At 44.9% G+C, this 13148-nt stretch overlaps 1 protein-coding gene across 3 annotated transcripts in view; it reads right to left on the reverse strand.

The window, feature by feature from the left end:
* The window catches only part of TP73 (tumor protein p73), a 79158-nt gene that overhangs the window by 11311 nt on the left and 54699 nt on the right, over positions 1 to 13148 (reverse strand). For all 3 annotated transcript variants that reach the window (XM_053400626.1, XM_053400627.1, XM_053400628.1), the window contains 2 exons: positions 2453 to 2639; positions 1758 to 1873 (listed from right to left, as the gene is read on the reverse strand). In XM_053400626.1, coding sequence (XP_053256601.1) covers positions 1758 to 1873; positions 2453 to 2639 — 303 coding nt within the window. The remainder of the gene's footprint in view (positions 1 to 1757; positions 1874 to 2452; positions 2640 to 13148) is intronic.

Below are 13148 nucleotides of genomic sequence, written 5' to 3' on the forward strand. Positions count from 1 at the left end.
ATTGAAGCATATTACATACTGGGTGCAGAATCAGAGTTGCAATAATTCTACCCAACAGTAGGGGGAGATCCAAGCCTTCCTATAAGCAGTCTTCATTTTTCCTTCTGGGCTTCCCCCTAAAACTCTCCTGCATTTCTCCTCCTTCGAGATGCTGCAATGTATGTGAGTTTAGAGCAGTAGAAGATGGGCATATCCTTTAAAGAGCAAGGAGCTACAGAGGATGCAGAGCACACCTGGTAGGTGTTCCCATCCTGAATGCACATGCAGACAACATTTGGTTTTTCTTCCTGGGGTTTGCAAACATTGGTGGTACATATGCCATACCCCCAGATCCCTAGTTCAATAAATGCAGAAGGAAGGTAAGGCGAAAGTTAGGAGGCTGCTTTGCACCGAGTGAAACCAGTGGTCCAGCTAGATCAGGATTGCCTATGCTGACTGCCAGTGGTTTTCCAGGATTTCAGACACAGGAACATTCCCAGCTCTACCTGGAGATACCTGGGACCTTCTGCATGCACAACAGATGCTCTGCAACTTAGCTGCAGCCCTTCATTATGCTAAGACAGGCTATTGATCCATCTAGCTCAGTACAGTCTCCACTGGCTGGCAGCAGGTCTTGAGAGTTTCAGGCAGGGGACATTTCCAGGAGATGCTGAGAATTAAACCTGGAACCTCCTGCAGGCAAAGCAGCTTCTCTACCACTGAGTTGTGCGGTCTCTTCCGTTAAAGTGAAAGTAAGATTCTAGTCCTCATGGTTCCAGATGAGGAGCTGTTAAAGAAGCTGCATTGTATCTAGTCAGACCATCGGTCCAACTAGCTTATCTTTCAGAAGGGAGACATTCCCAGTCCTACCTGGCGATGCTGGGGATTGAACCTGGTTCCATCTGCATGCAAAATAAATGCTCTGCCACTGAGCTACAACCTCTGTGGTGGATTAAGACTGGGCAATGCTCACGCGTAGCTGCTTTTCCTTCAGAATAAAACCCGGCCAGCTTAAATACTGCTTCCTCCCTGCTGCCTTTTAAGGGATATTTAACATGCTTGGCTCTTAGAAGTGGAGAAAACTGATTTGCACCGGTGTCCTCTTCCTTTCCCACACAGTGGGAGGCTGCACTCTGTGCAGCAGGAGTGGGGAACCTCAGTCCCAAGAGCTGGATGTGGCCCTCAAGGGTCTTTCTATATGGCCCTTGAGACTCTTCTCAGGCAACGCCCTTTCCCCTATCCTCACACAATAGCTCTCAATGGCCCTGTTCTGCCCTCCTTCTTGACTGTGATCATAGGAGCCAACTCCTAGGGGCCAAAGGGTCTTCTGTCCCCCCCATAAAATATTTGAGGGCCTCCCCCCAAGTTGATGGGCATTGCCATTCAAATAGTGCACTGCACCACATCATGTGATCAATTATGCAGAGTGGGGCTTCCCTGGGCCCCTCCAATATTTTATTCAAGGTGACTGTGATATACTGCTTCTTGTTTGCCTGGATGGAGAGATGAATGCAGGACTTGTGTGTATGTGAAACTATATAGTGGTGAGAATAGTGAATTTAAAGCTTCAGTCTGCCAGCAGCTGCCTCTACATGAGAAACATGCTTTTCCTGAAAGCTCCACCCTGTTCTCCAATCAACATTGTGGATTCCCAGGCTCCTCCCTCTGGCTCTGAGCCTCAAGAGGTCTAACAACCCACCACCCGCAAAAGAGAGAGAGAGAAATTATGCCTATTGCTTCGAACGTTGCTTTTTCCCCCCATTAGCAAGTCAGATTACCTGGGGAGGTTCATAAGGAACCATCACGCTCTGCCTCCCAGTTACAGGGTCATCCACGTACTGAGATAGGTTGTTGCCTTCCACACGGATTAAGTGGCTTGCAGGAGCCGAGAGCCCTGTGAAGATAAAAAGCAGGCTTAACTGCAAGTATTTGCTCCTTTAGTTGCCTTTTTGGATGGAGAAGCCAGAAATGCCACTCAACGGAATGTCAACATCAACAGCAGAAATTCCTGTGAGGCCCAGACCCATCGTAATGTAAGCCAACAAGATTGTCCTTCTGACTGGCTGCTGGGGGGGAAGCAATCCACCTTACCAACCTCAGTCTGCCCTGATGTGCCTGCTGTCTTGACATCAGTAAGGGATGAACTTTGCCTCTCATTGGTTCTGGTGCCGCCTAGTGTTGCTCTTACTGCCTTCTGCCGAACCAATCGCAATGGACAACCCATTAAAAGGGGGCAGAAGGTCATATCCCGTGAGAGCCCTGCTCAAAGTGGACACATTGAAATGAATAGACATGAAGATTGACCAGATGGCCTGTTGGGTCGCTTTCAACTCTATTTATGGTCCTATGGATAACTAAGTTCCACTGATTTCAGTGGGTCTGTTCTGAGTAAATCATAGCTGGAGACAACCCAATGCATTCCAGAACTTCTTGAGAACCAACAACACACACTTCCTGTTGAACCTGATCTCACCGTCATTGAAGTCGCGCCCGAGCTCATGGTTTGGACACCGCTTCACCACTTCTGTCACATGCTCCGCCTTCTTGTAGACTGGCATGGCTCGGATGACAGTCCCCGGAGGAGGAGGCGTTGACACTTTGATCTGGATGGGGCACGTCTTCGCAATCTGACAGTAGAGCTTCTTGAGCAACTGGGAATACTGGAAAGAGGAGCAAGGTGCAAATGTGAATGGGGGTGTGCTAGCACTTCTCATTTGTTCTCCATGGATGGCCAGCAAGAGGGGACAACCCATCAGCCTGGAAGGTGGATTTGGAAAACCTGTTCCCCTCCTAACCAGCACTGACCTTTGCATTTGCCAAGTGGCAGAATCAATTATGATGTCATTCCACAAACCTATGGTGCAACCACTTTTGGAATACTGATCACCTCACCTCCAAAGGTGATACTGTAGCATTAGAAAGGGTTCAGAAAAGGTTTCGCCAACATTAAAACTTGTGGACATCCAATGAAGCTGAAGGCTGGAAGATTCAGAACAGGTAAAAAGAAAGTACTATGGAACTTACTCCTTCAGGAGGCAGCAGTGGCCACCCTCTTGGACCACTTTAAAAGAGGATTGGGCAAATTCATAGAGAATAATGCTATCAGCGGTTACTAGCAACAGCAGCCTTCCTCCATGATCAGAGGCCATAATGCTTCTGAATACCAGTTGCCTAATACCACAGGAGGGAAGGGCACTCTTTTGCCAGGGTCCTGCTTGTGGGTTTTCGACAGGCATTGGGTAGCTCAGTTGGTTAGAGTGTGGTGCTGATCATGCCAAGGTGGCAGGTTTGATCCCCGTATGGGACAGCTGCATATTTCTGCCTTGCAGGGGGTTGGACTAGATGATCCTCAGGCTCTCTTCCAACTCTACAATTCTATGATTCTATGTAGCATGCCTAAATCAGGTGTGTGCATTCATAAGTAGGGATAGGCATTCAAAGAAATACAGTCGTACCTCAGCTCCCAAACATCTTGGGAGTCGAACGTTCCGGCTCCCAAACAATCAAAAACCGGAAGTGAGTGTTCCAGTTTTCAAATGTTCTTTGGGAAGCTTAATGTCTGATGGGGTTTCCACGGCTTCTGATTGGCTGCAGGAGCTGCGCTTTGGAAGTCAAACATTTCAGAAGTCGAACAGACGTCTGGAATGGATTCTGTTCAACTTCCAAGGTACGACTGTATAGGAAGCTTCTGAGCTAGACCATGGGTCTGTCTAACTCAGTACTGTCTACATGGGCCAACAGCAACGCTCCAGGACTTCTGGTAGACGTTTTTTCTAGCCCTACCTGGGACGGCAGTGAATGAACCTGAGACCTCCTGCATGCAAAGCAGATGAGTTATCTGCCACTGAGTTATAGCCCTTTACAAAATTCATTTCAGAACAAATGGAAAATTTGGCTGAATGTGTACCTCTTAGTACAGTTTTCAGATATGTTCTGAAATTAATGCAGAGAGGAATGAATTATCGAGTCAGATGTGGAACTGCAGCTCAAGCCCATTTGTTCTCCTATCAGAGGCATGAGGGAAGCACTGTAACCCAAAGTGTTTGTAACCCGAGGTGTTTGTAACCCGAGGTACCACTGTAAAGCGCTTTATCTTTACAAATGTAGCTGAGTCCTGTATCTAGTGGCCATCATTTAGTGCCTCCCAGAATGCCCTGGATGTTGCATAGTTCTTTTAGAGGGGAAATGACAACTACTAGTGGGGGCCACCATTTCCCCCCTTCAGAAATGCTGAATTGGGGAGGGGTCTGAAAGGGGGGGGTCTTTTGGAATGGCTCCAGAATCCAGCTTTGCTGCTGGATTCCAAAATAAAACTATTTTTTATTTTTAAAAAAACTGTTTTAAAAAGAACAAAAGAGGAAATGATCGATGAAATGAATACAAAATACAGATAAACAAACAACTAAATTAAAACCAGTATGGTGTAGTGGTTAGAGGGTTAAGCTAGGATCTGGGAGACCTGGATTCAAATCCTCCACTTGTTGAGCAACGTTGGACTGGTCACAACCTACCTCCCAGGGTTGTTGTGAAGATCAAGATGGGGAAGAAGGGGGGACACTATATGCTACCTTGAGCACCTTAGAAGAAAGCTGGGAATGTAAATCTAATACTAAAGTTAGTTTAGTTAAGTTAAGTTAAGTTGTTAAGTTAAGTTAAGTTAAGTTAGTTAAGTTAAGTTAAGTTAAGTTAAGTTAAGTTAAGTTAAGTTAAGTTATAATGGAACAAATTAGGATCCTAAAAAAAACCCCAAAAGTGATAATGAAATAGAAGAAAAAGTATTGCAGATTTCTGATACAAAGCAGTTCAATCTACTGCTCTTTTGATCCACCCATCCAATTATAGTTCCACTTGATCCCAGTCAGCTAATAGGTTATGCTTAACAGGGAGAAATTGATTGACAAGTACTCAAAGGCTGCATACGCATGCCATTTTATTCTGGAATCAATGGGGACTGAGTACTTGTTTCATTGACATTGTCCATGCACAATCTAGATTTAGTACGTCTTCTTTCTTCCTTTTTTCTTTTGCCTTGGATGGGCAAATGTTTCTTGAGGAATCGGTTTCATACTGAAAATAAAAGCTCCTTGCAGATTGATCTTGCATTACTCCACAGCATGTCCATTAGAATACAGGTGTAGGCAGGGCCGGCAATAGAGGGAAGATGCATCCACACCTGTCCGATGACACTGTGCAGGTGTGGGCATATACCAAGATCACAATCGCCACTTCCTCCTTCATTCACCTCAGGCAGGTGCAAGGAGGAAAAGGCATGGCTAACCTAATCAAGGGGAGGGTTTTCAGATGTATATGAAGTAACTGCACCAACCCTTGTGGGCAGCAGGATCTAGCTCAGCAGCATGTTGAAGATGAGCTTGAATGACTCAAGATTGAGAAAAAATTCACTTTTGTGTTGCATAGTGTGTATGCTGCCCAAGTCAGCTTAAACCATTTCCATAGTTTGATGGGTAGTTAGTTAGTTTTAAATGTAAGCTACTTTGAACTTTTGTATAAACAACGCGGTATAACTAAGTATAACTAATTAAAATTTGAAATAACAAATTATACGTAATTCTACTTGCCGAACTCCTTTTTGTTTTCAATAGCCACATGCAGGTGTATGATCAGGAGCGAGAAGCTGACCTATGTCGAGTTCAGTCAATAGATACATCACCACCAGGCACAGCTCATGCTAATTATCTACCTGTCTCTCTGTCTACAGAGAAAGCTATCTGAGCAGGTACCACCAGATGACATAAGACAAAGTGCAAATGCACATGGTTGTATCCCATTAAATCCTGCTCCCAGTAGACCTACTGTAATTAATGCTTTTGACTCAGGTACACACTTCTTCTAGCAATTTTCCCATTTTGTCATTTTTCTCTAACATGTTCATTTTTAATGCACATCCCCCCCATATATGCATTTTTTTGTTGCTGTTGCAAACATTGGCAGGAGAACAGCCTTGCAAAATGCAAATTCTGAATGACAGCTGCATTTCGGTTCATGCAGTGGTCCAAGAAGTGCAAATTCGGTAGCTTCTTGTTTGAATGCAAACATCCCTAGCAAAGACCACAGGCCCACTTTGCCACCCATTGTGGACCAGCCTCTATTAGGCACACCCCTCTGCACCCACCAGTGGTATCCTGATTATTTGGTTGGCCTCTCTCTCTCTCTTTCATGGCAAGGACTGAGAATGGGAGGGGTTTCCCCAACATGCCAGAGCAAGCACCTTTGCTCAGAGATCCCAAAAATTCACACTGAGTTTGCTCCTTGCATGGATCTGCTGGGACAAGTTGGCTTGAGGTGGAAGCCGAGAATAACAAGACCTCACTGTTGAAAAATCTAGAATACCCAGCTCCAAAAAAAGAAAAAGAGCTTTGAACAGGTAAAGACAATGGCAACCTGACACTGATAATTTAGCAAGTGATTGCACAGCCCATCACTTACCCCCTGCCACATTGCTATTAGAGCCTCTGGGGCACAAAATTTTTTTGGCAACCCTCCTTGTTAATGTTTGGACATCTGGTGGGATATTGGTGTAGTACCAAATCTCCCCTCTGCATTGATGTGGAAACAGTCATGGGTCAGTTGTAGAGCACATGCTTTGCATGTAGAAGCCCCCAGGTTCAGTCCCTGGCATCTTCAGTTAGGGCTGGGAAAGATCCCTGCCTGAAACCCTGGAGAGCCACTGCAAGCCAGTGTTGGCAATACTGAGCTGGATGGAGCAATGGTCTGACTCAGTTGAAGGGAGATCCCCATGACACAGAATACTTTCTTCCTCCACTCCCTTCCCTTTCCTCCTCATCCCATTGTGCATCTGCATGCTTTGTCAACTTCAAGCTTCTAGTCCATAGTTTCTAAATCCTCAACACACACACCCGACAGAGTACACAGCGGAAGTGCAAATGCCATTTTCCTAGTGGAAAGACTCCAGCTTTGAAATGCAATAGTTAATTTTCTGGGCTTCACAAAGTTCAAGCCACTGTCACAGACAGACTTCAGATTTTGGAAAAAAAATGTAAGGAAAAGCCCAGCTTATACTGACACTCCTCCTAATTTATACAGTTCGCCTGCTTCGTTGCCTGATTAATTTTTGTCACATTCCAAGCCCATCAGTCCAAAAGTTGCACAAGAGCAGTAAATTTTGAATAATTGCTATCATGAAAACTAATAATTCTCCCACCCACCCCTCCTTTTGTGCCAAATAAAAAACATTCTGTATGGAGTTCAAGGTGGAGTCATTTGAGTGAACTCCTAGGGACCGAGGTCCCTTCTGCCCCCCAATAAAATACTTGAGGGGGCTGCCCCCCCAAAGTTGATGGGTATTGTCATTCAAATCGTGTGCACCTGCTGTTTCATGTGATCGATTATGTGGGGCGAGGCTTACCTGGCTCCCACAGTATTTTATTCAAGTTGGCACCCCTGTTTGAGGGGCAGTTTCATCCCTTGTACTTACTGAACATGCTGAGATAAGGTGATTGTTCTTTCAGTGTGTGAGGGAGGTGGGGGCTGTCACAGGGTTTTGCTGCTTATTCCTTCCCCACAGGGTTGGCCCAATACATTTTGGCACCTGAGGCGAACCACAAAATGCCCCCCAGCCAGGGAAGAATGGGGTGAATGAAGAGCTACACCAGGAACAAGGGTTGTGGTGGAATAAAGATCTGCATCGGGGGAAAGGATGAAAAATTAAGATCTACATTGGGAACAATGGGGTGGGAGAGAGAGAGAGAAATAGAAAGATAGATAGATGATAGATAGATAGATGATAGATAGATAGATGATAGATAGATAGATAGATGATAGATAGATGATAGATAGATAGATAGATAGATAGATAGATAGATGATAGATATAGATGATAGAGTAAAAATCTACATCTGGATCACGGGGAGTGGAATCAAATCAACCATACTCGGTGGTTGAAGTGGGAACCAAAGGCTGTTGCAGTGGAGGGGGGCACTTTTAATCACACCAGGTGAGTGCAGAGTCCAGAGGACAGCCCCCACCATTTCCTCCCTACGGGTGGGAGACCGACAGTGCCTCCTAGTCACCAAGTGTCCATTGCAGAGACAACATGGGGGGTGTCCTGCCAAGGAAATCACAGATCTGGTCTCCAAGGAGCGCGTTGCAGCTGTTGTTTCCAGAAGCAGTAGCAGCGGCCGATGCATTCCTTGGAGGCTGGATCTCCTGCCCCTACAGATCCCGCCACCTGAGGTGGTTACCTCACCTTGCCTCTTGGGTGGGCCATCCCTGCCCCCCTACCCAACATGCACAGCGGGCATGACCCTTCCTAGCTGCTTGTTAAGTCTCTACTTGGGAGGGCTACTTGCACCCATCAATGCCTGTCAATGCGCTTCCTCTCTATGCACAAGGGACCTGAGGTTCCCTTTCCACGCTACACCGAGCAAAACAATAGGAATAACCAGCCACATAAATCAACCCCAAAGCACCTTCAACAGCCAGTGGCCCATCCAGGTTCCCTCCGAACGCGGCAACGCTTTGCACGTGCCACCGAAAGGGGATTGTTGTTTTCGAAGAATCTCTGGAGGCCTCACAGGAGCTGTTGGGACTTGACGGGGTTATCAGAGGAGGCTTGTCTGTGTGGGGCTGTGGCAGCCTCCCATCCCACCCCCCTCCAGGCTCTGAGCTGCTGCTGCTGCTCAAGAAAAGGTTTCTCCTCCGTGTCATAACATGGCATAACGAGATAATTTGTACTGAGCGGCTTAGCGTAAAGCACCTCCGCTGTCCCAGAACTTTTTCGTTTCCCAGACATGCTGGGGACGTGCCTGGGAATGTTGGCCATGAAAGGGATCCTTTGACAGGAGTCATCCATGTGTTTAACACCTGGCCAGGGGAGGGGGAAATCCCCCCCATAATCCCCAACCCTTCCCCAAAGGGGAACCCCGGAGGGATTATTGGACTCCTCACAAGTGGACAGTGAAGCTGGCAGGGAAACTGGGGAGAGGTTGGAAGCCAAGGAAGGGTCCTTTTTCACATAAATGGGTCAGCGGAGACATTAAGGCAGTTTCACAGGCAGGACCAGAGTTTGAGACTTTAGTTGACAACAGTAGGGATGCGGGAAATATACAGAAGGAGCCTTTTTTGGCAAATTGGTATAATAAAGCCATGCACTGGTTAGAGTAGCAGACTGACGCCTGGGAGAAACCAGGGTTCAAAATCCCACCTGGCCATGGGACTTCCGGGTTAGCGCCATCGACTAATGGCGGATTCCCTTTGAGCTCCGGAGGGAATCGGCTCTGTAGGATCGGGTCTGGCCGCTGCGGTGACGCGGGGACCCTTAAAAATCACAGGCGGTGAAGCCTGTGAACCTGGTGACTCGGCGGGCACCATTTGCGCCCCCCCGACCTGTGAAGAGCCTTTTTAAAGGCTTCGGAACGGGGGATCGGGTGAGTGGCGCGGTGCTGAGAGTCGACTGCTTCTCCTGCAGAGTGAAGCCGCATTGCCATGGTCGGAGAGCGCTGACTTCTTCTTTGGAACAATTGGACTCTAAAAGTAACAACCCGTGAGTACTATGGAAATTGGTATCGTGAAGAAAAAAAAATTTTTTTTTAAGAATTAGGCACGATCGGGGAAGGTGTAAAAAGGAAGTCTGCCTCCCCGTCTTGTAAACAAGTTAAAGCAAAGACCTGCTAACTAAGTTCGAGAGAACCTCTTTTTTCCTTCTTTGGTAAAAGACTTTAATTTCACGGTTTGGCAGTATAAGAAATCTTGCTGGAGGATAAAAGAGCTAATTTTGGGAGCTGAAGTGTCACCCTCCCAGACCCGGGAGTGTTCCGCGAGAGAGCCTGTTGATGAGGTACTAAAGAGCTTGACAGCTGCCAAATTAGCTGTCAAGACAGAAAAAGAGAACTTTGTTTCTGCTGCTTCTGCTGGTTATATCTGTTACAATTTTTGTTACAATTTGTTGAAAACAAGGAAGAACAGTTACAAACTAACTGGATTTTTGGATTTGAACTGGAATGAACATTAAGAAACCAAAATCCCTCTAGAGGGGGTTTTGGGACATTACAAGAATGGCTGGAGGAGGGAGAGTTCAGGCTGAATTGGACAGAGTCTTTGTTCTCTTGGGAAAGTTACAAGGCCAAATTGATGTTTTGGCTATAAATGTTACAACTCCGGACTCAACTGTAAACAATATCATGGAACCTGATAAGGATTTGAATCAGGAAGTTTATCCAACTGAACAGAAAGAGAAACTTGACAACATTGAGTACTTGGAGAAGGAGACATATGTTGTCCCTGAAGAAAAGGAAGGAGGAACTGTAATTCTGCAGATGATGAAAGAGGACTTGAGGTTTGACATGATGGCAATGAAGGAAAATAAGAACTTGATGTGGAAAATCTGGCCTGAATTGGAGGTGGAAAAAAGGAGAGATCTCCTTATGTGGAGATCTGAAGACCTAAGGATTACAAATTTGCTTAAGGTGGAGGTTGGAGCCTTGGGGACATTTGGTTTTGAAAGGAGTAAGAAACAAGATTTGGGCCCCACCTTTAAGTATGGAGGACTGGTTGGAAGAAATATGGATCCTGAAGGGCCAGAGCGTTTCCGAGATTTGGTGTTTAATTTTAAGGACTATCAGAAAAACCAGCAGAGAGGAATTGAGAGAGAATTAAGAGCCTTGGATGTGAGGTCTCCAGGCTAATACTAGATTAAGACTGGTGGATATTTGTGGGGGACTGAAACTGGGAAAGGGGGGTGTGGGGCTTGGGAATCCAAAGGGTACATAATTATAATGTGTTTTTACTTTCATTTTGTTTTGGTAATGGGTATGAAATTTGGGAAATTCGTGGAAGGGAACCTGGGTCGACTTTAGAAAGAATGTTTTAAGAATGTGTATTGAGGTACAAGTGTTGATGTTGAAGTTTGGATAAGGTAAAAGTGGTTTGTTTTAAAACGGACTAAATTAAAGGAAAATAAGGTTAGCAAAAATAAATTGAGGAAATGAATGAAAGAGAAAAAGTAAAATAATAATATGTTAAATTAAGCATAGAAATAGGTTAAAAATTATGGATAAGGATTTGCTGAATTAACAATTTGAATTGGAATACAAGAAAGGGGGGTATGAGGAGGTCAGGGAAATATGTTATTGAAAAATAGATTTTGTGAACTTTATGTGTTTTTAATTTTTTCTGCTTTTTGTTTTTCTTTTTTTTCTTTTTGACTTTATGTTTTTTTGTATTGTATTAAATTCGAAAATCTTAATAAATATATTTAAAAAAACAAAAAACAAAATCCCACCTGGCCATGAAGCTCACTGGGTAACCATGGGCCAGACACTGCCTCTCAAACCAACCTACCTCGCAGGGTTATTGTGGGGATTAAATTAGGAGGGGTGGGAGAATCACCCACTTTGTCTTCTGCCCCGTCTGACACTGGGATGCGTCTCTTGAAAGGAATGCAGCCCTTGCATTAAAAAAACAAAACACTTTCATACCCCAGGTCTAGAAGTATGCAGATTACAGCATAAGGCATTGATTGATTGATTGATTGATTGATTATGCTGTCCTTTACCTGTAGATCTCAGGGCGGTTATGTATAATGTATAATTCTCTTTATTCTCATATGTTTATGTTGGGCTACATCCTGGCTTCCTAACACATTTGAGTGTAAAAGCAACGGGCTGGCGGGTTGGTTGGAACCTGGATAGAAGCACTTCACACTGCAACATTTTATGGCAGTGCTCTGTTGTCTGTTGTTGGTGTCCAAGCTGTATATCCCTTCTTCCTTATTTGCAAATTCTGGGCAGCTAACAATTGTTTAATGTACAAGATGCTGCAATGATAAAATACCCAACATTCCATTTTTTTTAAAAAAAAGATTTAATTGCATCAAACTTCTTAAACGATACCTTAAAACATCATAAAAATCCAGTTTCCTAAATGCTTCTCTTATCATGTTCAATCTGCAGCAGCAATTTGTGGGCCACCGTGAGAGGCAAAACATGTACAACATAATTTTGCACAAAGAAAATATGATATTTATGTTGGCTAGCCTGGTTCAAATTAATGATTTCCTGGCTTGTGGGGTATCTCCCCCCCCCCCCCGCTTCTTCTCTCTCCTTGCGTTCCTGTTACCTGTGGCTAGTTGGAACCCACCATGGTGGTGACAGAATAGCATTTACGGTATATATAAAAAAGAGGAAGATAATTGTTAGGATTCCATGTCTAAGGATGAAAGGAATGTAAGATTCCTATCCCCAAGTCATTGTTGGGGTGTGTATGTTGGGGTATGTTGTAATTCACATCCAAGTGAAGTGAAGGTAATAACCCCCAAAGGCAGTGCTGACTCTAGACTATTTCACATCTGAAGTGAAAAGTCAAAATAACAGGGTTTCAAATTGAGTTGGTTTTTAAAAAATTAATTTACAGAATTGGTACCCATCTCAGCAAGGACAAATGCACAATTCTTTGAGAGAGCCAATGAGAACATAGATAGTGGTGATCTGGTCGACATAGTGTATTTACCTGGACTTTCAAAAAACTTTTGACAAAGCACCTTGCCATCTCAGCAAGGACTATTGCACAGAGAAGGAAACCTTGCTTTTCTGGCATAGGGAGAGTCCTACTTTCACGCTTCCCAGAGGAATCTGGTTAGTTACTGTGAGGATGCTGGACTAAACCAGCCTTTGTTCCGATCCAGCAGGGCTCTCCTTGTAGGCTTATGGGGTTCCACCAAGTGACTATGGAGATGTAAGCAAAGCAAAACTTGAGGTTTTACCTGCCTTTTCTCTCTTAGGTACCACATTCTAAATCCTGGGATATTACCTGGAAGGGCATGTTTGGGCAGGTGATGAACATTCCTTGGGAGCTTTTGATGTGAGCTGGTGTTTTTAAGGGACTTTTTGGTGGTGCGTGTTGTTTTGGTGCTCGGGTTGCATTTTGCGGGGAGGTGGGAGGAATGTTTTTGACAGCAAAAACATGCCCTGCCATGTAAGGACTAGTCAAGCCATGCACTTTGCTTCTAGAGGGAGGAAGCAAGCAAAGAGAGAGTAGCAAGAGACCATCTCTGAAGAAACAGGAGCAGGGATACCTTTTGTCAATCCCAAATGCCAGTGGTCTGTGGGGCCAGAGGCAAAAGTGGGTAGACCAGGGGATGGCATTGTTATCTGAAGGTTAAAAAACCCCCAACTTTTACCTCCCTTGTTCTA

Source organism: Podarcis raffonei, chromosome 8, assembly GCF_027172205.1.
Source record: "Podarcis raffonei isolate rPodRaf1 chromosome 8, rPodRaf1.pri, whole genome shotgun sequence".
Taxonomy (NCBI): domain Eukaryota; kingdom Metazoa; phylum Chordata; class Lepidosauria; order Squamata; family Lacertidae; genus Podarcis; species Podarcis raffonei.